Below are 23,754 nucleotides of genomic sequence, written 5' to 3'. Positions count from 1 at the left end.
CTGAAACACATGGTAGGCCTCTCTGGTGCTGTACACAACTGGTTCACTTCCTATCTCTCTGACAGAACTTTTATGGTGAGTATGGATACATGCTCCTCTAAGATCCATAAAATGACATGTGGTGTGCCTCAAGGGTCGGTTTTAGGCCCTGTACTTTTTAATTTGTATATGCTCCCTCTCGGCAGTGTCATCAGGAGGCATGGAGTGAACTTTCACAGTTACGCTGATGACACGCAGCTGTACATCTCCGTGTCTCCTGATGACACCAGACCAATGGATGCCCTTTTTAACTGTATTTTAGATATAAGATCTTGGATGGCAGAAAACTTTTTACAGCTTAACCAGGACAAGACTGAAGTTTTAATTGTCGGTCCTGAGGCTCAGAGAGAGAAACTCTTGTCTAAATTAGAGGCATTTTCACTATGTCCTTCGCTACAAGTGAAAAACCTGGGTGTTATTTTTGACTCTGAGCTTGGTTTTATCCCACATATTAAACATGTAACCAAAATTGGATTTTATCATCTAAAAAATATAGCCAGAGTCCGCCCAATTCTCTCTCGGGCCAACACGGAGATGCTGATGCATGCTTTTATTACCAGTCGCATTGATTACTGTAATGCCCTGCTCTCTGGTCTTCCTAAGAAGAATATTTCAACTTTACAACTTTTGCAAAACTCGGCAGCTCGTGTGCTGACGAAGACCAGAGGGCGGGCCCACATTACACCGGTTTTAGAATCGCTGCATTGGCTCCCCGTGTGTTTCAGGATCGATTTTAAAGTTCTTTTATTGGTTTTTAAATGTCTTAATGGTCTTGGGCCTTCTTATCTCTCAGATCTGCTTTTACCATATGAACCCTCGCGGACCCTGAGGTCCTCTGGTACTGGCCTTTTGATTGTCCCTAAAGTCAGGACACATACTCACGGAGAGGCAGCTTTTCAGTGGTATGGTCCTCGTCTGTGGAACAGCCTGCCGGAGGAGCTCAGGGCCGCAGAGAACGTACATGTTTTTAAGAACAGGCTCAAGACCCACCTTTTTAATTTAGCTTTTACTTAGCGTTTATTTATTTTATGCTTATTTATTCTATCCTGCTATTTTATTATTAATTTAGGCTTTACCTAATATTTATTGATTTTATTCTTATCCATTTTTTAATCTTCTTACTCTATTTATATTTATATTGTATCCCCTTCTTATTTATTTTATCATTTTACCCTGTATATAGCCTATTGTGGCATATCTCCAGTGTTTCCTCGGAGGGGGCTCTCTGCACCGGGGCTGTGATCGACAGTGGCTGCTGGGTCGCTGGGGGTCCTCTCAGCCTGGCTGGGGGGCTCCTTTGCCTCCCTCCTGCTGTGTGCCCAGCCTGGAGGCTGCGGTCTGTGACCGGCTCTCGGTGCAGACGGCTCCCTGTTATAGTGTTTCCTCACTTGGCTCATGTGAACCCAGCCCAATTTTTACTCTTTAAGTGTACGCGTGTGTGTGTGTGTGTGTTTGTGGGGGGGGGGGGGGGGGGGGATATGTGTGTATTCACATCATTTATGTTAATGAGAGTGTGGGGAGTGAGTTGGAGGGTGGGGTGGGCTGCTTTTAACTATGTAAAGCACTTTGTGCTACATTTTTTGTATGAAAAGTGCTTTATAAATAATGATTGATTGATTGATTGATTGATTGATTGATTGATTGATTGATTGATTGATTGATTGATTGATTGATTGATTGATTGATTGATTGATCGAACGAACATAGGACACATTAATCTCATGTTCACCTCAAAGAAAAACATCAGTAAACACAGTAAACTGCAATCCCTTAAACTGCATTTCTTAAATATAAAGGAACAGCTACCATGTACTCACAGTTTAAACTGTTTTTAAATTAGTTCCAGTTTCTCGGTTCCTTTCTTCTTAAATTTACAGGTTCTCAACAGTCACTTTATTATGTATACCAGTTCACCTGGGCAAAAATCCCTTATTGATGTCTGAGGTTAGAGGAGAATGGACAGAAAGGAAGCTGATAGGAAGGCAAGGTTAACTCAAATAACCACTCAGAAGAACATCTGCTAAAAAGCATCTCTCAACGCACAACACGATGGGCTACAGCAGCAGAAAAGCACATTGGGGGCTCCTGTCAGGAAATTGAAGCTATCATTTGCAAGCTAAATTGGACAACAGGTGACTGGAAAAACTGCTTTCCTGGTCTGGTGCTGATGACCTTGGTCATGATTTCTGCTGCAACACTTAAATGGCAGTGTCAGAATTTGGCATTAAAAAAAGCATGTTGCCAGGTATCATTGGTTCAGGGTAGTGTTGGTGTATGAGAGCGTTCTTTTACATTTACTGCACTCAGCCTTTGGTTTAAGGAAAGAATTGTGTTTAATAGGAACGAAGTGGTGCGATCTCTCAGGCCCACTACTTTACCTGATGTGCGTATATTGTGTCATATACCAGCGTCCACATCACTCCTGAGAAGTATAGCGGGAGACACACGGACCAATCACAAGAGCCTTTAATAGCGGACCAGCCGAGCAGAGCGCCCCAGTTGAAAGTGAGTCCTAAAGTGAGAGAAGAGAACAAGAGAACAGCTATAGTTCTGGTAATCTGTAAAATATTAACTCTAGACAAAGAACACTACAAGATAACTTTACACAGCACATACCCAACACAAACTGTGGCCAGTAAGTGAACCTCTTCATCAGTGGGTAGGTGATAACAAGAGATAAAGAAGCAGCACCCAGAGCTATACTGTGAGAGCATTTTGAACAATGTGAGGGAAAGACTGCAAAATAACTGGATAAATAATCACTTTTAGTTACACTATGAAAATTAACACACTGTAGTAATATTGTGATCCAGTTCAACTGTTGCACTGATTTTTTTTTCTCATGACTCGGAGGATTTAATCTAACCTATATACCTGTTCCTATTCTTCTATTTATATTTTCTTAATAAAATGTCATTAACGTTCATACATAAAATTGATTCTGAGTACCTGTAATAGTTGAGACACAAAAGAACCCCAAGTGCAAGCGAGAGCTGCCCTCCCAGGAAGACCAGCGCCTGCATTCGAGAAATCTCTCCTGATGCGATTGGTCGAGAGGCTGTGCGGGACACCTGCGCAAAAACACAAACACTTTCAATTTATCAGAGCTGAAAAATAAACACTTTGAGCAGGGGAGTGACATGACACAGGTAAGTCTAACGTCTGCTTAGAAATGGAAGTTTAATTTACTTTATTGCAAAAACATGTCCTGTTCTTTGTTTGGAGTCAGCTGTAAGAAAATCTCATTTACTTTTTTGTCGAAGTCTTTGTCCCACATGTCATTGATGGTGCAGCCGGCCCCTCTCATGAGAAGAGCACCTGTACCAAACAGTGTGAGCATGCCCAGATCTGGGAAGCATCCAGGGTTAGCAGCCAGAGCAATGCTCCATGTACAGGGGAGGTACAGCAGCCATGTCCCTATGATTAAAAGGCAATGAATTTCAAGGGAATTAAACAAGGAAGTAAGATAAGAACAGAAACAAAGCCCACAAAGAGATGAATGCGCAGCCAATAGCTACATTAATCTGGTGGCATTTTAAATGTGGTTTGGTTTTAGATGCATCTGTGCAGTGACACTGAAAAAATGCAGGGGCAAGATATTTTAGACTCATTGTCTTACACAGTAATTACATAAGAGTTTTACAGTTTGGTAGGATTCTTTCAAAGAACAATTTTAACAATTATTATCTACATCATGAGTTAGGGCTACATGCTTACAAAGATGCTTCCCTGTTAGTGCCAGTTAATAGCTCTACAAGGTCAAAGATGATGTGCTTATTTTAGCCATTTGTTTTCTGAAGACTGTATTAATGTTATATAGCTTCTTGTTTTGTTCTGTTTTGTTAACATGGTGAAAATGCTGCTAAAAATCGTTCTGGGCTTAAAGAGTGCATGTTTGGAATAAAGTCAAAATTCTGCAATATTCTAGATATCAATATTTTTCTTTTAAACTGACACAGATAAAAATCATTGCATAGCAGAAAATGAATGTGTAGACATGGTCATAATGACCTGCTGAAGTTAAACCTGAGTACATGAGCTTGCTTTGTCACAGTAGGAAGGAAAAACTCCCTTTTAACAGGGAGGGACGGCTATCTGTCGCGACTGGTTGGGGTGAGCGAATGAAGACACGACAACCCAACAATGTGATGTTCATATAAGTACAAACCTATAGGTTTGTCCAGCCTCATCAGCCGGAGGTACGGTTGGACGTGTACTGGTGCTGAATTTACTATAGTAGCAGCTGATAAACTGAACCGTCTTCTCCCGTTTTGCTGTGTTTCAAGAAGTCTTATTGATGACCAGATTGCAGATTGGTTCTTAGGCTTTCTCTTCCACACACGGGAGTCTGAGGGGGGCCCATCTCCAGCCTGTATCCCTTCCTTCTGGATGAAGCAGGTAGAAAGTGTTATGGTTCAAAATATTGGGGATGGAGACAAGAGAAAAACCACAATAACAACACTGGTCCGGCCGGGTCAAGTCAAACGATGATTTTAATGATCACACACGTGGGAGATGGACACTGATGCAGACAGCCTCAGATCTCAAAATGGTGGAGCATTGCTCAAACTCTTATAGCCTCTGGTTCTCCCACCTTATCATAAAAGCCTAAACATTCACATGCTTTTCTCTCACACGGCGCCTAAGCTACGACCTTGGCTCCCCGTTTATCTGCTCCTGCTGAGTTGGGGCAGAAAACTCCAGTATATTCTGTTCTCTTCTAATCAGACAAATAAGGCGATGACTTTCTGCAAACAGTATTTCTTATAACATCATAAAACAATATCATTCATCCACAATAAATCAGCAGTCTAATGTAATGCAAATCAGTTTAACGAATGCAATAGTTATCAGCTTCTTCTAATTCAGGAGAATAATGAAAACTAAAACTACATAATAATTCACAATCTTTAGTTAGGGGTATAACATGGCATAAAATAATATTATAATCTAACAATTGACATCGATAACAAGCTCCATGGTGGATCCTTTTCAGAGTGCTCAAAGCTAGCTTGGCTGGGAACATGGTGTCTCTCTGCACACACAGAAGCAGAAAGACACATGCAAACGAAGGTTAAACAAATACATTTGGTACAACAGAAACAGAGATGTGTGAAACTTTTGGCTGAAACAACCTGACTGTTTTAGCTGTTTAGGTAAGACACTGTACACACCTACATGAGACAAGCTGGTGTTACAGTAACAAGGCTAAGCTATCACTGAAAATATAATTCAATTCAATTCAATTTTATTTATATAGCGCCAAATCACAACATAAGTCGCCTCAAGGCGCTTCATAGATACAGAGAAAAACCCAACAATCATATGACCCCCTATGAGCAAGCACTTTGGCAACAGTGGGAAGGAAAAACTCCCTTTTAACAGGAAGAAACCTCCGGCAGAACCAGGCTCAGGGAGGGGCGGCCATCTGCTGCGACCGGTTGGGGTGAGAGAAGGAAGACAGGATAAAAGACATGCTGTGGAAGAGAGACAGAGGTTAATAACAGATATGATTCAATGCAGAGAGGTCTGTTAATACATAGTGAGTGAGAAAGGTGACTGGAAAGGAAAAACTCAATGCATCGTGGGAATCCCCCGGCAGCCTATGTCTATTGCAGCATAACTAAGGGAGGATTCAGGGTCACCTGATCCAGCCCTAACTATATGCTTTAGCAAAAAGGAAAGTTTTAAGCCTAATCTTAAAAGTAGAGATAGTGTCTGTCTCCTGAATCCAAACTGGAAGCTGGTTCCACAGAAGAGGGGCCTGAAAACTGAAGGCTCTCCCTCCCATTCTACTTTTAAATACTCTAGGAACAACAAGTAGGCCTGCAGAGCGAGAGCGAAGTGCTCTAATAGGGTGATATGGTACTACAAGGTCATTAAGATAAGATGGGGCCTGATTATTTAAGACCTTGTATGTGAGGAGCAGGATTTTGAATTCAATTCTGGACTTAACAGGAAGCCAATGAAGGGAAGCCAAAACAGGAGAAATATGCTCTGAATGCTACCAACACACTTGCTAACTCTAGTGTGATATAACGCCAAAGCAAGCTTACAATGAAGGTTACAATAGAGAATATACCGATTTTAAAAAGACCAAACACTGGACAGATGACAACCACATCAATACTTCCCTGCTGGGTCGTCATTGGTCGTCTCTTCTTTGAGGCTGACAGACAAGTTGGAGGACCAGCGCCTCCAACTGGTGTGGAGTGTGCATCACAATTTCCTTACTGGTTAAATAAAAACCAGGTCTCACACTAACTAGTTTTTATTTTTTATTATGGCAGCTCCATATTCAGCATTCTTTATCCAGTATATCCACTTTGCCTCCTCTGCACATGTACAAACAATCAGTAAGTTGGTTTTATTCGTTTTTGTGGTTTCTTTTGCAATCCTCAATGGGAAATAGCTACAGAGGTCACTTTCTGTCAACCATATGTATGCAATAATATAAATAATATTCAGCTTAATGGAAGCTTTTATATGCCAATAGTTTTTTTAATAGCAGTGTTTTGTTAGTTTATCTAACACTGCTTCACCTAAGGCGTTCTTAACAATTGCCTGTTTCTTTCTTTTTTTGCACTTTTTAAGGAAAAGCACCCATGCTTTTTTGGTTAAAACCATATGTTGGAAAACCTCTTTGAACAAGCCCTGTAAGTCTACTTCACTTATTTTGTTCTTGTTAACATACAAAACAACCATGGAGTAGTAACTGATCGGATCCTAGAAATTTATTTCTGTTCATCTGGACCCAGCGTTTAGTAGAAACATTTTATCACTTATCTATGTGACTTCTTCAGTTTCAGCCGACTGCAGGCTTCACCAACTTTACAAACAATACGGCTGCATAATGACTAAAATAACACCAATAAGCCAGAAGCTTAGTTTCAATAAAAAAAAAAATTCAAAGTGAGTAATAAGCTAAATAAGTCCTAAACAGATTCTTAAATTTACTTGTCAAGACAGGGTAGGGCTGTGGAATATGCAACATTATTGCATATGCAAAAAACATGTGACAAATGTAAGCAGCATTACAACTGAAACCTCACTGCTCTTGCTGAACAGTGCTGCACAGGGCCCTGTTCCAAAGGGCTTCGGAGTTGACGTAAAGCGGCGATGTATGTCGGCAACCTTCCGATTACAAGGCGAACTCCCAACTCTTGAGCCACGATCGCCCCAAAGACTACAATGAGAATAGAAACAGAGCAGTGTGGCTGGTTAAGTGGTGCAGTTGATAATGAAAAACATGCTTTCATTTTGTACTTTTTTAGTATGAGTACTATTCATTGTGAGATGAGGAATGGCTGCATTCACTGCATTATAAGATCGTGAAAGATAAACTCTTAAGCCCCTTCTCGTTTGAGAGATGGTCGTTCCTTTTTTACACAAACGGCCTCCTACTTAAAGCAGGATATCTGCCTCGAAAGGATTTGCGCATCATGAACATATAAAGAGTGAATTTGAAACATATTGAGCAAAAACTGCTGTGAAGATGTGATATGTGACACAAATCTAGATCCTTTAATTTTCCCTAGAATGTTTTAGCTTTCATCTTGTTGTAAAAGCCAGACCCTCTGCAAAAGTCTGCAACATCAGTATAAAATTTCTCTGGGATACCAAGGTGATATTGGTAAAACAAAGCTTTTCTTGCTTTCTTTGTGACCTGTGCAGCTCAGCAAGCATCGTCACTGCAAGCACGTGGCCAACTGCCTGCGATAGAAACCGAGCCTGAAAAAAGGATTTCTGTTATAAGTTTTTAATAACAATAGCGCCCATTTATTTAAATATGCGGTGCTATATAACACTTACAGTATGGAGGATTTGTTAATACCTTTCATTGGACATTATAATACCTATATCGCCGGCCATAAAAACAGAAAACAACACCATCACAAAAACAGAAAAGACTTTTAAAAGGGGGGCTTGGCGTTAAGGTATGAAATCTACGTACTTCCGGTTACTGTTTCCCCAGATTTCACAATGAACTAAGCGTGGAAGTAAAAAAAACAACAACAAAAAACTCCATACGTTTTCGTGAATATTAACAAACACATATTTTTTTTTATCAAATTGATAAAATTTAAAAAAATACAATTAAGAAATCCTAGTTCGTATTAAACCAAAATATCCTGTCGTTATATCGAATCTCGTGTAACTGCTGGTAAATAACATTATAACTGATATTTTAATTACTTACACAGCGGAGGTAGTTTTCAGGTAGTTTTATTTTGAAGGGTTGGTGAATTCTACGGAAGTGAAGATGTTTTGTTGCGGTGGGGGAAGCACAGGCCAGGGAGAGTCACACACGCTTGAAAAATGGCGGAAACGTGCTCCGTGTTCATGCGACCTCCAGCAGCGGTTCAAAACGGTGCCTCCTAAGCCTTGTCCTGTTTTTGTGTGCATGCGTGAGTAAAAACCTTGCGTGCATCGCGCACTTTAGCGAGTTGCACATCTCGGCATTTTGTTAAAATAGGTAGGATCTGTTTATTCGGTTGACTCGTTTTACGTCTCCTTCCTGTTGAATATGCTACACTGAAAGTTAAATAGAGGTGTTGAGTTCTTTGTGCTGCCATATTTAAAGATAATATTAGCAAAGCGTACAATCTCGCTCTCTCGCTCTCTTTAAGTATTCACTTGTGTGTATAACTTAATAACGGATAACGAAGTAGCGTCGGATTATGTTGTGCTGCTTCTGTGCCTTGAGAAAAATAATAATCTGTTTTTTCAGTTGTCTAGGTGTGTCACTTAATGTGTAAGGCTGTGGGTTAAAAGAGGCATGCAAGATGGAAAACGGTATGTATCACAGAGGTATGCAACGTCTTTGTGAATAGATACTGACCTATGCTGATCTATACTGGTCTGTTGCCTGCCCCCTCAGATACAGTGGAGTGCTCCACCTCTGGCCACATCAAGCAAGTCATCAGCCAAGCAGTCACTGAAGAATCCCAAGTCGAGGCTTTCCATTGTAGTCACTGTGTGCTGATCTTCGAATCCAAGGTGTACCTTTTTGAACACCTTAACAAGGTGCATGGCCTCAATACAGAAATTTCTCTCAGAGAGGCTGGTTTATCCCCTGGGACTGACAAAGCCAACACAGAGAGCAGCAGTTCAGGAGATAATTTTAAATGCCAGAGGTGTGATTTTAAAGCTTGTAGTTGGGATGGTTTAAGTGAACACGAGGAACTGTGTCACAAAACTTCAGAAAATCCTAACGTGTCAGGAGGTGTCATCATTTCAGAAAACCTCGACAGCACTTTAAGTGTCATTTCAGCAAACCAGAACAATGAAGCTGCAGGAACATCGGAAGATCCATCAGTTCTTTCAGATATTTCTACCTCAGAAGCAAACTGCACATTAAAGGACCTGAAAATTTTGCAGGAATCTCCTTCAAGCTCCTGTCCAAACAGTAGTGGTGTGTTTAAAGTCACAGCAAAGTCTGTGATAGATATCACCGGAAGTAAGTCGTACCCTTTTTTGCACACTGACTTGACTACTGATTTGACTAAAACTCCGGAACAATTCAGAAAGGAAACTGTTCCTGACAGTGCTGTGAAGAGATCCAGTGGTAAAAGTTTAAAAGGTCATCCTGTCAAAAAAGCCAAGTTGGATAACGAAGAGATGCTCACGGAAAAAGAAAATAGACAACAGTCATCCAGCAGCGAAGTCAGCGAAGATGAAGACGAGGCAGACGCGGCAAAAGTGTATTCTTGTAAACATTGTGACTACAGTGACGTAGGCATCAGGCGAATTTCTGCCCATTATCAAAGTGACCACCCTTATATCAGATACAATTCTGTCTACATTCAGGACGCAAGTGATCACAGTGCCACCTTTCGTTGCTTGGAGTGTCCAGTTGAGTTTTTAAGCACAGCTGACCTCAAGAGGCACTACTTGGAAAATCATCCAGATGCCCCAGATGTATTTGCCATGAAATCATGTGGCCTCAGTTTGGTTTTCAAATGCTTTCTTTGTAAATTTACTATCAATCTATTGAAGTCTTTGAAAGAACATTACAAGGCAAAGCATGCAACATATGAAGTGGAGAATTCCTTATTGTTCTGCAGATATTCAATGTCTGAATGCCAAGAGGAATTGTCTCAGCTGAGTCTAGATGTTCACTACCAAAAAAGCCACCCAGATGAAGTAATCACATTAGATAAAATCAAACAGTCCGCTTGTCCCACATCACATGCAGCATCAGAGATGACATCTGAGAAGTGTTCAGATTCTGTGATTGTAGTAGATCATTCAGAGACCACACCAGAAGCCTGTAAGAATCGTTCAGAATCTTCCCAAACCACGAAAGGGGAATCTTCGAAGTTTCCAACAAAATCCAGTAATGAAATTACTACTGGACTGGACATTTCCTCATCCAGTTTACCAAATGAAACATTTTACTGCCAGTTCTGCAGTTACACAAGTACCGAGGTTAAGAGTATCCTTGGTCATCACAATGCAAAACATTCTATGGATGCACCAATAGGTACTGATGATGTCCTAGGGTACAGTGCTGAGATGCAGAAACGTCAGAGTGAATCTAAGATGTCAAAAAGTCCTTCATCTTCCCAATTTAATACTAGTAAACAAGTGAAGATGTGTAGGGAAAAAGAAGATCTGTATAAGGAGGATTACACAGCAGATGCCTCAGAAACAGGAGAGAGACAGAACAAGTCCTACGCATGTCCAGAAAACTTGTTTTACTGCCACAAATGCAACTTTGGAAATCCGTCTGTAAAAGGAGTAATTATCCATCAGGCTAAGGTTCATCGAAAGTGTAATTCCAGCACTAAGTGTGTTCTTGAATATACAGCTTTAATCCATGATGAAATCAGGAAAGCAAATGCAAAGGATTCCTCTTCTTCCCATCTACCTCCTCCTATAATAAATGAAGGCGAAGAAAAAGCATTTTTTTGCCACTTTTGTAACTACAGGCATATTACTTTGGATCGGGTAATGCACCATTACAGCAGAATACATCATGGATTTAAGGCGAAGACTTCAGAAGTCCTTCTGCATACATCTAAGATCCACGATCAGGCACAGAAATCTCCTCTAACATCCACTCAAAATGAAGAAGCTGCTCAGGAAATCCTCAAGCTGAAAATGAAAAAGAAAAAAACAAGGAAGCATTCAAAGTCTTTGGTCATTTCAGCAACACCCTCAGTGACAACCCCACACAGAAAGAGGTCCCTGAACTGTTACGCATGCGCATACAAAACTGACGTGATATATGCTCTGAAGACGCATTTAAGGAAAATTCACAAAGTAAAGCGTACAGTCACAGATATTTTAAGATATTATTTTAGACAAGGATTATTAGAGCCCGGCTATTATTGTGAATTCTGTGTTTTCAGACATGAAAAAGCTGCAGCAGTTTATGAGCACTACGAGGAACGCCACCTAGGACGTGTCCCCTGCGTTGAGTATGTAAATTTTCAGTTATATGCCGGTCCTGGAATGGTCCATTGTAAAAAGAAGAAGCCTGATCTAGAGCAGAGTGGAGGCAATGGCACTGAAAACAGATTGCTATCCCAAAGATCCGGACAAAATAAAGCTGGTTTGTCTTGCAAAAGATGCTCTTTTAAATCTAACTCTTTGTCAGATCTGGCACACCATTACCGAATGGTTCATCCTTTGAGTGCAGAACTTTCCAAGAAAACAAGCGCAAGCTGGCGGGTGGAAGACCAAAGTGACAGACCTGGCTCATTGTCCTCCAAAGTGTTCAAGTGCCTTTACTGCTCTGCAAATTTTAATAGCAAACAGGGTCTCCACATTCACTGTGGATTGAAACACCCGGAAGCTGTAATTGAAAGATATGAACAAGAACAAAAACCAGAACAGCAGCTCCAAAAACGTCTGCATAAGACATTGAAGTCTAGCATAACAGCAGAAAAAAGCCTCTTGATCTACAAGTGTCCAAAGTGTCCATATGTGAATGTTAGCTCCCAAGGGACCCTCACTCACTGTCAAATGAAGCATCCAGCAATTGTAGTCTGGGCAGATGAACTTGAGACAGGTGAAGTCTTTGCATCAAACATGGTCAATTGTACTTTAGGAAGACGTTCTAATGAAAGAGGGTACTTGTGTAAAAAATGTTCACAAATCCATGGATCACTGACAAAACTCAATGCTCACTGTAAGATGGTTCATCATGACAGAAAAGTGTATGAGCACACTGACACTGAAAGCCAGCCGGTTCACACATCTCAGGGCTCAGCACGGAAGGATGCCTCTGTGAAAAACAAAACTTCGAGAGAAGTAAAAATTGCGAAAAGTAGACAGGCTCCACAAACGGAAACTCCTGAGGCATCCCCATCAACTTTGCTGTCCGGCCTCTGCAGCAACAAACAGTTGTACAAGTGCCAGATGTGCACCTATAAAGGACGATATCAATACCTCCAGCGCCACTACAAAAATTATCACAAATTGGATGCAGTCAGTATTTACAAACTTCTTGAGAAATATAAGCGTAAATGGAACTCTCCCAGCAAAATACTTAAATCAGGCAACAGCACAAAGGTTAAATGTTTGAAATGTCCAGAATTAACATTCAAGTCGTCGCAGCTGCTCATTGACCACTATAGTACTTTTCACCGCTCAGAGTGGAAATTGGACTTTACTGTGTTGTCACTAGGATTGAGGAAAAAGAAAAACACTGGGGTTTACAAATGTGACCACTGCAACACACAATTAAATGGGATTCGAATGGTGTGTTATCACATGGATCGCCACAGAGCAAGGATGCTAGAGAAGGCCAAGGCTGCGCAGAGAAAGGAGTCGCTTATTAGCACAACACTAGAGCAAGAATCCAGCGAGGTAAGTTGACGCTGTAATTCCTGTCTACGCTCTTTGTCTTCTGATCTACTCGTGTTATTTGACCATTACTGTGATTTATTTTTTTTTTTTCCAGCCCTGCAGGCAAGATGAAATGACCACATTGGAAACTGTGAACGAGGTTAATCGTTGGAACGGGACACCAGTACAGAGCGCCGCTACATCAGAACTCTCTGATGTACAGCAGCCAGAACTAGAATCGAATAGAGACAAACACACGTGTAAACAGTGCGGCCGGATGTTTATGTCATTGAAAGGCTTGCATTCCCATGAGCACAGCCACGCAGCCCTGGCAGCCATCAAGAAACTGGACAATAGCTCCACATCTGGATTAAAACACAAGTAAGAACTTTGGGCTTTTTTTATTGTTAAAAACTAAACTAAAAAAAAGTATTGATAATAGACAAATTTAAGCTCATATATTAAAGCAGTCACACCATTTTGCCACGCTTTTTTCTTCTTCTTCTTCTTCTTCTTCTTGTGGGCTCACTTAAAAAGTAACATAGCCAAATGGAAATTTTAACAGTTGGTCTTGTTTAGTCTGAAAAAGTACAGTGCCTATCTGGGTATTGGAAAACCTTTGCAGAAAAGCTTCTTTATCTCAAGATTTAAAAAAAAAAAAAAAAAAAAAAATTTTTATGTAAATATTAGGGCTGCTCAATTAATCGAATTTTAATCACGATTACGATCTGGGCTTTAAACGATCATTAAAAATGACTGAGCCGATTATTAGCCCCTCCCTCGTGCTTTACTCTCGCGCTGCTCCGTGTGGCAAATCGAGCGCACCTCTCTGCATTTCGAACACGTGTCACAACAATTAAGAGGACCCGAGGGAAGCTCCGAAAGCTAAGCAGAAGTTATTTGGAGAGGAGAGTGACTGCTGTTGGTTGAAAAGAGAGGTAAAAAAAAAAACTTCAGTGGTGTGGAAACATTATGGGTTGGCGGAGTCAGACGTGGATCAAGTAGACATAGTGTGTAAACTTTGCTACAGTGTCGTAGCTGCACCACAGAGCAACACTGCAAAGTTCACTAAACATAGATGTTTACATTTTTCATTTATTTTTTATATTGCAAACATTTGCACTGTTATCAGTATTTGCACACTATTTTATATTATTTTTTGACAATCTTTAAAGTCATTATTCAATACATTGTTATTGTTAAATAAATATCGTCAAATAATCGAGATCTCAATTTCAGTGAAAATAATCGTGATTATAATTTTTGCCATAATTGAGCAGCCCTAGTAAATATTCGTTTTCACATTTGTTTTAAATGTTGCATTTATTCTCGCATTTACATTCAGGATGAGTAATAATTGATACTTTTAATTCTGCATCATCACAGATGCGCAGGATCTGACTAGTTTCTATAGTCAGGTGACATAATGCATTCCTGGTTTGCCTCAAGGAGGAGACACAAATCCCTTTGGGGTGGCATCGGGAAGAGAACCTGGCATAAAAGTGTGCTAAATCAAACATGCCGCGCTATCTGCTGTTTGAACCCTTTTTGAAGAAGAAGCTTCTTTTATTCAAATTTAGACATTGTTGTCAATTATTTTAGATGTATGGAAATAACTTGGATGAGTTTTATGAGGTATTTGACTTGACAGACATCTTGAATTTGTCATTTCTACTCATTACTCAACACGAGTTGTCACCAAACACCGACAGATTTGCAATGTTATCACTGATTTCTCCTGTTGTCATTAGGAAAACTCTGGTAATGCACATGGAGACGGGTCACTCTACCTGCCAGTCAAAGCCTACTCATCAGAAGGACCTCTGCTGCCCTTTCTGTCTGTACCAAACTAAGAACAAGAACAACATGATTGATCACATTGTCTTGCATCGTGGTATGTTGGAGCATTTGCAGGATTTGTAGGAACGTGTTCTGCTTTCCGATACCTGACGCTGTCACATAAGCATTCCCTTTTTTCCTTTTTTTTTCTTTACAGAGGAACGTGTAGTGCCAATAGAGGTTCGTCGCCCCAAACTGTCACGTTGCCATCAAGGCATCATCTTTGGGTCAAAAAAGGTATTCTCTTTAACTGATGGGCGGACGGTGCTTTTGTTCTACACACTGCTGTCATAACCATGAAGATCTAGAAAATCAAGAGAAAATGAAGTTGAATGAAGAATTAAGTTATTTAAGCCTATAAAAAATGTAAACAGCAATTAGATGTCAGATGTCAACATGTCTGGTATTTGAAGGGAGTAGCCAACGAAAGAGTGGGAGCATACATCCTAAAAATATGAATAGATATATAAATTAACATAAAGAATTCATCAGAATGACATTTTTAAATGTCAACCATGTATCTTGTTTAATAGCACTGCATCACTTTCACAAGCTACATATAGACAGTGGACTTACTTTTGCAAAAGAATGGTTTTATTCACATATCACATTGGCTACAGAGACATTGGCACTGGGCCATTTGATTCCTTTAGTCTGAATGTTTTTGTAGTCCAAAAACTTTGCCACAAATCGGTTTAATATTGATTAAGGTTGCACCTAATGGAGTGATGCAGTGCATATCCTACCCCAATTCCTTGGCTATTAAAAAGTGCTACATTTACAGGGATTAAACCATAAGTAATGTCAAAGATGGACATGGACAACTACTGTGACACGATCCGTTGGTTTCTGAAATTGTGTTTTGATGCCCCAAGATTAGCATTTTCACCACAACCATCTTAGTTTCAAAGTAGGGCTGGGCGATATGGCCTAAAATCCATATCACGGTATAATTTGAAGCATGTGCGGTAACGATATATATCAGGATATATTCTTTTCTTCTGTATAACGTATTTTACACACTATAAGGCACACTTAAAATCCTTTAATTTTCTCAAAAATCGACAGTGTGCCTTATGTATGAATTCTGGTTGTGCTTACTGACCTCAAACCGATTTTGTGTTACACGGTGCGTAGAAATCAAAAAATGTTTTAGTACGACTTTGGAGAGCTATGAAAGCGCACCGCTTGATGGATTGCCGGAGCATTACGGCTGCCGTAGTCAGGAGCCTTGCGGAGTAATCCAAAACTCCGTCCACTTCAGGTCCCAAAGTCAAACACTGCAGCGTCACTGAGAGTTACAAACTATCGCAATTCTTTCATCTTTAATAAAATGATCAGCGTTTCTGCTCTACCAGGTGTAACAATTAAGTTTAACATCCAGGCATCCATGAAAACAGAATCTATTAAATTGAATGGAGTTAGAAGTTAGCAGGAAATTTGCTCGCTAGCTTCCACCTAAACATCATATAGCATGTTCTGACTGAGAGATTTCTGAAAAAATTTAAATGTACAGCTCTGCTATCACTTCCAACATAAATGAAGACAGAAAACTAAACAGCAATGACATTTGTAAGGTTACTGAAGTTGGGCTAGCTGGTATATAATGATGTCCTACGTGATTGCTAGCGACACAGCTACGTTAGCATAACATTAGCACAGTGAAGCAGAAGGATGAATGCCAACTTTTTCCCACTCGATAAAAGTTAACGTGAGGGTTTCTAGTGGTTAGGGACAAATGCAATTGCATGGCAGGATGCTGTAAACGGACCAAACTTCAGTCAGGAGAACAACTGAGATAATCCATCCACAATACGAGGTTAGTCATTAATATACTGCAACAACATGGGAATATAGCAGCTGCGAGAGAATTCAGCATTAATGAATCAATGGGACGGAAGTGGAGGAGTGGAGTTTTTGGCTATCCCCATATTCCAAAAGTGCTTTGTCTCTTTGCTATTACTGTCGCTCAGTAAAAATTGCAGATGATGTTGTTTTTAGTCGCTGCAATGCTTTCAACCAAAACAGGCGCAGCTTGATGACACCATCAACATACGCTATCGCGGTAGAGCGGTATAGTCAAAATCTCTACCGTTGGCCAAATTTATATAGTTTCTACCGTATACCGTTTATACCGCCCACTTCTATTTCAAAGAATAAGATGTGGTGAGAAGGAGAGGGGCTGACAGTGAAACTGCTATCTCTATGCAGTAAGCAGACAAAAGATAATCCAACATTTTTAAGCAATTTAAACATGATTTGCAAAATAGTTGTAGTAATGTTTTATTCAGTATGCTTCCAAAATCAGTGACTAAGCCCATAAACTCACAAGGAAAGTGTTTACTATGTCATGTCTGTCTTCCCATAAACTATAGGACTGGGAGTCTTATCTCAACCCCATAACTCCAAGTGTATTATATTGGATAAATAAGTTTTTGAGGCTTCCACATCATCAGTGCCCCACCCCAATATAATGTGATGGAAAAGTGTATCATAATTTGGACCTTGATTCTGTCTATGCAGGTCATGAAGAATCATGAACTCGTGGGTCAGGGGAGCCTTGATCAGCTGGAGGCAAGCATTGATAATGTGCCAGTAACAGAAGAAGAAGAGGAACATTTGTCTAACATGGACCAGCTAGATAAGGAGAGAGAAGATGTAGAAATGGAGGACCTTTTTGCAGACTGTGATGAGGTTCCGCAAGCTGAGAACCTGGAAGAAAACTATACCACAGAGAAAAGTGCACTCCAGATCAGGGAATGCCAGGAAACCAACGGAGAAAGTCCTGGCCAGACTTCCGAATCAGACATTCAACATGAAAATGCCAAACCAAACTCTACTGTCCAAAAAGAGCTGCAAAAACAAGCGGAGCTTGTGCTGCTAGAGACTGCAAGAGAACAGGAGACAGGAAATGTGGAACAAAGTGTAACAGAAGTGAAAATTACAGATACCCCATGTGAGGATTACGGCGATCCAGAGGAAGAGAGGCAGACAAATGAAAACCAAGCCCAACCTGAATTCACAGAATCTGGAGACAAACAACAAATGGAGACAGGAAATGTGGAACAAAGTGTAACAGAAGTGAAAATTACAGATACCCCATGTGAGGATTACGGCGATCCAGAGGAAGAGAGGCAGACAAATGAAAACCACGTCCAACCTGAATTCACAGAATCTGGAGACAAACAACAAATGGAGACAGGAAATGTGGAACAAAGTGTAACAGAAGTGAAAATTACAGATACCCCATGTGAGGATTACGGCGATCCAGAGGAAGAGAGACAGACAAATGAAAACCAAGCCCAACCTGAATTCACAGAATCTGGAGACAAACAACAAATGGAGACAGGAAATGTGGAACAAAGTGTAACAGAAGTGAAAATTACAGATACCCCATGTGAGGATTACGGCGATCCAGAGGAAGAGAGGCAGACAAATGAAAACCAAGTCCAACCTGAATTCACAGAATCTGGAGACAAACAAAAAATGGAGACAGGAAATGTGGAACAAAGTGTAACAGAAGTGAAAATTACAGATACCCCATGTGAGGATTACGGCGATCCAGAGGAAGAGAGGCAGACAAATGAAAACCAAGCCCAACCTGAATTCACAGAATCTGGAGACAAACAACAAATGGAGACAGGAAATGTGGAACAAAGTGTAACAGAAGTGAAAATTACAGATACCCCATGTGAGGATTACGGCGATCCAGAGGAAGAGAGGCAGACAAATGAAAACCAAGCCCAACCTGAATTCACAGAATCTGGAGACAAACAACAAATGGAGACAGGAAATGTGGAACAAAGTGTAACAGAAGTGAAAATTACAGATACCCCATGTGAGGATTACGGCGATCCAGAGGAAGAGAGGCAGACAAATGAAAACCAAGCCCAACCTGAATTCACAGAATCTGGAGACAAACAACAAATGGAGACAGGAAATGTGGAACAAAGTGTAACAGAAGTGAAAATTACAGATACCCCATGTGAGGATTACGGCGATCCAGAGGAAGAGAGGCAGACAAATGAAAACCAAGCCCAACCTGAATTCACAGAATCTGGAGACAAACAACAAATGGAGACAGGAAATGTGGAACAAAGTGTAACAGAAGTGAAAATTACAGATACCCCATGTGAGGATTACGGCGATCCAGAGGAAGAGAGGCAGACAAATGAAAACCACGTCCAACCTGAATTCACAGAATCTGGAGACAAACAACAAATGGAGACAGGAAATGTGGAACAAAGTGTAACAGAAGTGAAAATTACAGATACCCCATGTGAGGATTACGGCGATCCAGAGGAAGAGAGACAGACAAATGAAAACCAAGCCCAACCTGAATTCACAGAATCTGGAGACAAACAACAAATGGAGACAGGAAATGTGGAACAAAGTGTAACAGAAGTGAAAATTACAGATACCCCATGTGAGGATTACGGCGATCCAGAGGAAGAGAGGCAGACAAATGAAAACCAAGCCCAACCTGAATTCACAGAATCTGGAGACAAACAACAAATGGAGACAGGAAATGTGGAACAAAGTGTAACAGAAGTGAAAATTACAGATACCCCATGTGAGGATTACGGCGATCCAGAGGAAGAGAGGCAGACAAATGAAAACCAAGCCCAACCTGAATTCACAGAATCTGGAGACAAACAACAAATGGAGACAGAAAATGATTTCAAAGTGGATGAAGAAACACCAGCTCAAAAGCAAGACGTTAAAGCACTTGAGCATAAAACACTGAACATTGAGGCAAAGGTAGAAGATGACATACTGCGTCATATCTTACAGTTGGCCAATGATGACAGCAAGATGCATAACAAGGCAGATGAGGGTAAAACGGTCAAGATGGAGAAGGGCACTGAGGCAAGTGATATCCCATTAGCTGAAGAGAGCAACTTCCCTTTGTTCCAGAATCCAAAGAATCAAGTTGGTATAGAGGCAAATTCAGCCTTAACAAAGCTAAATGTTGCACATGTAAATAACACGAGGACAGAGGAGAGTTTAAAAATTGAAAGACATATGTTAACCCTCCCGCCCACTTGTGCACAACTTAAGATGATCACCGGCGATATTTTAGGTGTCTCGTTTACAAAATTAAAGCAGGAAGAAGTGCACACTCAGCAAATCAGTGAACAGGAACCTAAACCTTGCACAGAAATACCAGTACTTGAGGAAGAATGTCTGAAGAAGGAAGTGCACTCTCCTGAATGCTTCAAGGAGGAAGAAGAGAACGGTCCTTTCGAGCAGAACCAAGAATCTGAGATGCTCACAGAAGACGAGGAACGACACCAAGATCAGGCGCCTGGTGACCACGACGGGATGAAGGATGATGATTGTCTGCAAGAGCCTGAAGGTAAAAAGAAATTATGAGTGAATTGAAATATTAGTTTTTGTGCATTTTTGTAAGCAAAATGCAGAAGCGGTGTGGAAAAACTAAATCTTTGCGTCTATAGGATGTAAGAAGGTAAGTAACAGCCAGATGCTACAATCATCAGCAAGTATGGTGACCTCTGTAAAAACAAATTGTCTGGCAGTTCATTGATCTGATTCACATGTGTGATAAAACAATGCACAAGGTGAAGATGCTCAGACAAACCAAAGACATATATGTAGAAGAGCTACATCTGAGACTCTAAAGGCTTCAATAGCGATGTCTAGCGATACTGCAAAGCATCACGTTTGGAGAAAACCAAACAGGATAACAGCACAAGCTGTTCACCTCCACACTTGCCTTTGTTCTACTCGTGTGCTGTGTAGATCACAGCTGTATCCACACCTGGGCATTTGTTATGCAGATGTTGTGGCAAACCTTCTGGCACCTACTTATACAGTACAGGGAATAGGGCTGCCACGATTAGTCGACTAGTCACGATTACGTCGACTATCAAAATCATCGACGACTGATTTAATAGTCGACGCGTCGTTTGAAGCTTTGTAAGATCACAAAAGACGCAGGAATAAGTAGTAGGATTTAAGAGTGTAATAACGGACTGATACAGAAGATGGCAGCACTGCATGTACAAGGATGCCAGCTGCCGTTAAACCCCGAAGAAGAAGAAGAAGCAGTGTCCCAGAATTCATAGCGCAGCCCAGCTCAAACGGCGGCAGCTAGTTAGTTTTAATATTACTCTTATTATTCTTTCTGGGTCACAAAATAAAGGTTTAACATATGTTCAGGCGAGAATGTAGCTGTGTAAACCTCAAATATCTGCTCAGTTTATCAAGACAACCACATATTTTCAAAAGCGCTCCGACGTTTTCGGAGACGTCTGTTACCCACTAGCTCGATAGCGAGCCGGGGGCTAGGCTCACTAGTGCCCTGAGACCCACCGCTGTCTTTCGCTACTCAGGTTAAACATATATAAGTCACTTAGATAACTTAACAATGTTATTGTTTAGCTTTTTTTAGTATTTTATTTGTTCCTGAGTAAATCAGTTTGGGTGAGATTAAAGTTATAGTTTTTACATAGCTGAATAAACGTCAAGCAGACAGCTGATTATCAGAAGTGTGAGATTCTCGAGAATATACTCCAGTGTCCTGTTATATTTTAGATAGCAAGGAGTTTATTAAACTTCACCGAAACAATCTGCAAATTTCATTAAAATTTAATAAACTACCATCTTGTCTTTATTTTTAGTTGGCACAGACCTTAAACACTTAAAGCTGTAAGCTAATGATAGTTATATAAGAGCAGATGCTGCTGGTGCAATAAGATGTACTTTTACGTCCAGTGGACGCATGATCTGATTAGTCGACTAATTGCAAAAATAATCTTTGACTAGTCGACTATCAAAATAATCGTTTGTGGCAGCCCTAACAGGGAATACTACCTGCACGAACCAGTCATCATCAGGTATTAATCTTGATTTCACTCTGCCATTACAAATTACATAAACATATGGGACAGTTTTCATGCTATATCCTCCGAACCTTTCGTAAGTGAATATTCTCTAGGGTGTACAGATGTATGAATCAAGCCTGTTCAGAGTTAGGATGTTGTATAAAATATAAATAATGCAGCATGCAGTGATTTGTATGGTATCTCTATGGTATTTATTTTAAAAAAATATTTAAAACCCCTCTCTCTTCTATAACAAGTTACAGAAAGTTGGCACCTTTAAAAAGAATGAGGACCTGTGACCAGAGCAGTACATTTTTGGATACTTTAAGAAGGTGCAGTTCATGCTTGGCACATATTTCAAAATCAAGTATCCGTGATGGTATCCAGGCATCGATTACCTTCAAAGGTATCACTAATGCTTAATAGTATCTACTAGGTTTAGAACAACAGAGACAACGGCTTTTTTAAGAAAGATCATATTTACATAAGAAAGAACACATTTGCATCATGAAATTAGAAACATAACAATGTAGAACATAAAATCGTCATTTGAATTTAGTACCAAATCACAAAAGTGAGGTCTTTAAGTTGTAAGGCAATGACCCTACAGTATTAGAGAGAAAACCACAACAATCAGATGATACCCTATGGGCAAAGCACTTGGTGATGGTGGGAAGGTAACCCTCCCTTTTAACAGGAAGAAGCCTCCAGGGAGGGACAGATGTCTGCCACAACGGTTGGGAGATGAGGTGAAACTCCTGAGCAATTTATCTTGCTCTTTCAATTATATAAGCTATGTTCTGATCTTTGATAGGATTAGAACACAGCACAGTCCCTTCAGTTTTCAAACGCGTACAGGGTTGTAAACACAGTGGCAAAAATGTTCCTAATCACACTTTTGTGAAATATGTCAAACTCAAAACGACCATGTGTTTTTCAATAAAACAATCTGTTGCTTGAAGCATTCAACCACATCACGTGGTTTTAGCAGCCTGTTGACTTTGTTTCGTTTCCAAGAATTGTTATGTTGTTGCCTAACCTTTCAGATGCCGTTTCCAAGAATCAACTTTGTGTGATCACAGCTCTAGAACAGCTAATGTACTAAAAAGACTCTGATATGAATGTCAGAGGCCATTTCTTCACCATTATAGATGAACTCTTAGCCTAAGTTAGACATAATGTTTTTACATCTAAAGTAAAAACATTATATGTATACAGATATCCTATTTAATCACAGCAATATCTCTTTCACTTTCAGACTGTTCTTGGCAGTGTCCACTTTGATGCTGCTCACCCAGAGAATCACCTCTGTGTCTTTGGACCTTCAGGAGAAACGAGTCGTACTGACACCATCCAAAAGGCAGACTTGTGTCACGCTTCTCCCTCTAATCAACTACATCCTCAATTTTACCACACTGCTTGGTGGTCCTTTGGATTCCTATGGACAATTCATTACTCTAATGGAGGGGATCAACCTCACCTCGCCACCCAGTCCTCTAGGTGTAGTTTTCCTAAAGCTGATGCAAGTATTAATGCTAGAGTGGGTTAGATTTTATCTTGTCTTTTTTCTGAAACATCTTATCCATGATTTCAACCCTGGCATCCTCTATGGCAATGGTTCCCAAACTTTTTTTGCTGGGCCCCCCTTTGTTTTACAGAAAAGTGTTCTTCGCCCCCTCCCCCTTGCTCGCGCATGCACGCACGCACGCACGCACTAACACATCCTCCAACCACACATACCCGCACGCACGCACGCACGCACTAACACATCCTCCAACCACACACACCCACGCACGCACGCACGCACTAACACATCCTCCAACCACACACACCCACACCCACGCACGCACGCACTAACACATCCTCCAACCACACACACCCACGCACGCACGCACTAACACATCCTCCAACCACACACACCCATATTTTGCTCAATTGCGGTTTATTTCACACCTCAAACATTTAGTAAACAATTGAGCAAATACAAGTAATCTGCAGGTAGTAAGCAGGGTTTTAATAGTTTTGCAATTTTCATTAGTTTTTATTTTATATTTAGTTTTGACTTCAGATTTTCAATTTTATATCAGTTTTAATTAGTTTTTACCAATTGTTTGCTAGTTTAGTTTTTATTTTTTCTGAAAATCCTTAGTTTCAGTTTAGTTTTGATTAGTTTCAGTTATAGTTTTAGTTGTGTTTGCAATAATTAAGTGTAACAAAATCCCAGTTTCAT

The 23,754-nt window shown here is 40.4% G+C and overlaps 2 protein-coding genes across 11 annotated transcripts in view; one reads left to right on the top strand and one right to left on the bottom strand.

The window, feature by feature from the left end:
* Positions 1-8,987, bottom strand: part of LOC309719015 (4-hydroxybenzoate polyprenyltransferase, mitochondrial-like) — a 14,875-nt gene extending 5,888 nt beyond the window's left edge. The window contains exons 1-8 of one of the 8 annotated variants that reach the window (XM_082554759.1): positions 7,852-7,964; positions 7,706-7,770; positions 5,002-7,225; positions 4,208-4,447; positions 3,290-3,456; positions 2,989-3,110; positions 2,656-2,741; positions 2,418-2,551 (exon numbers count right to left, since the gene is read on the bottom strand). In XM_082554759.1, coding sequence (XP_082410885.1) covers positions 2,418-2,551; positions 2,656-2,741; positions 2,989-3,110; positions 3,290-3,456; positions 4,208-4,447; positions 5,002-5,065 — 813 coding nt within the window. In that variant the 5' untranslated portion in view covers positions 5,066-7,225; positions 7,706-7,770; positions 7,852-7,964. Of the gene's footprint in view, positions 1-2,417; positions 2,552-2,655; positions 2,742-2,988; positions 3,111-3,289; positions 3,457-4,207; positions 4,448-5,001; positions 7,226-7,693; positions 7,771-7,851; positions 7,965-8,239; positions 8,331-8,881 lie in introns of those variants that run through there. The other 7 variants (XM_082554753.1, XM_082554752.1, XM_082554755.1 and 4 more) reach the window with 7 other exon arrangements.
* LOC309719012 (uncharacterized protein) lies at positions 8,320-23,754 on the top strand. Of its 3 annotated transcripts, none has more exons than XM_082554741.1 (8): positions 8,320-8,410; positions 8,771-8,835; positions 8,921-12,858; positions 12,953-13,218; positions 14,589-14,731; positions 14,834-14,913; positions 17,200-20,035; positions 22,783-23,754. In XM_082554741.1, exons 2-8 carry the CDS (start codon positions 8,826-8,828, stop codon positions 22,806-22,808), a joined length of 7,299 nt encoding a protein of 2,432 aa, XP_082410867.1. In that variant the 5' UTR covers positions 8,320-8,410; positions 8,771-8,825; the 3' UTR covers positions 22,809-23,754. The 3 variants fall into 3 exon arrangements, with proteins under 3 accessions (XP_082410867.1, XP_082410866.1, XP_082410868.1); XM_082554740.1 differs by having other exon boundaries at positions 8,359-8,447; XM_082554742.1 differs by lacking the exon at positions 8,320-8,410 and adding an exon at positions 8,432-8,515.

Source organism: Aulonocara stuartgranti, assembly GCF_965226115.1.
Source record: "Aulonocara stuartgranti genome assembly, chromosome: 12".
Lineage (NCBI taxonomy): Eukaryota > Metazoa > Chordata > Actinopteri > Cichliformes > Cichlidae > Aulonocara > Aulonocara stuartgranti.
The sequence above is the reverse complement of the archived record's forward strand: the minus strand, read 5'-3'. Positions and strand labels throughout refer to the sequence as shown.

Bases quoted from the DNA above. Each gene is read 5' to 3' on its own strand.
- LOC309719012 (XM_082554741.1), top strand. The intron at 12,859-12,952 runs GTAAGTTGACGC...TTTTTTTTCCAG, and splicing joins TAGAGCAAGAATCCAGCGAG to CCCTGCAGGCAAGATGAAAT. The intron at 14,914-17,199 runs GTATTCTCTTTA...CTGTCTATGCAG, and splicing joins TCATCTTTGGGTCAAAAAAG to GTCATGAAGAATCATGAACT.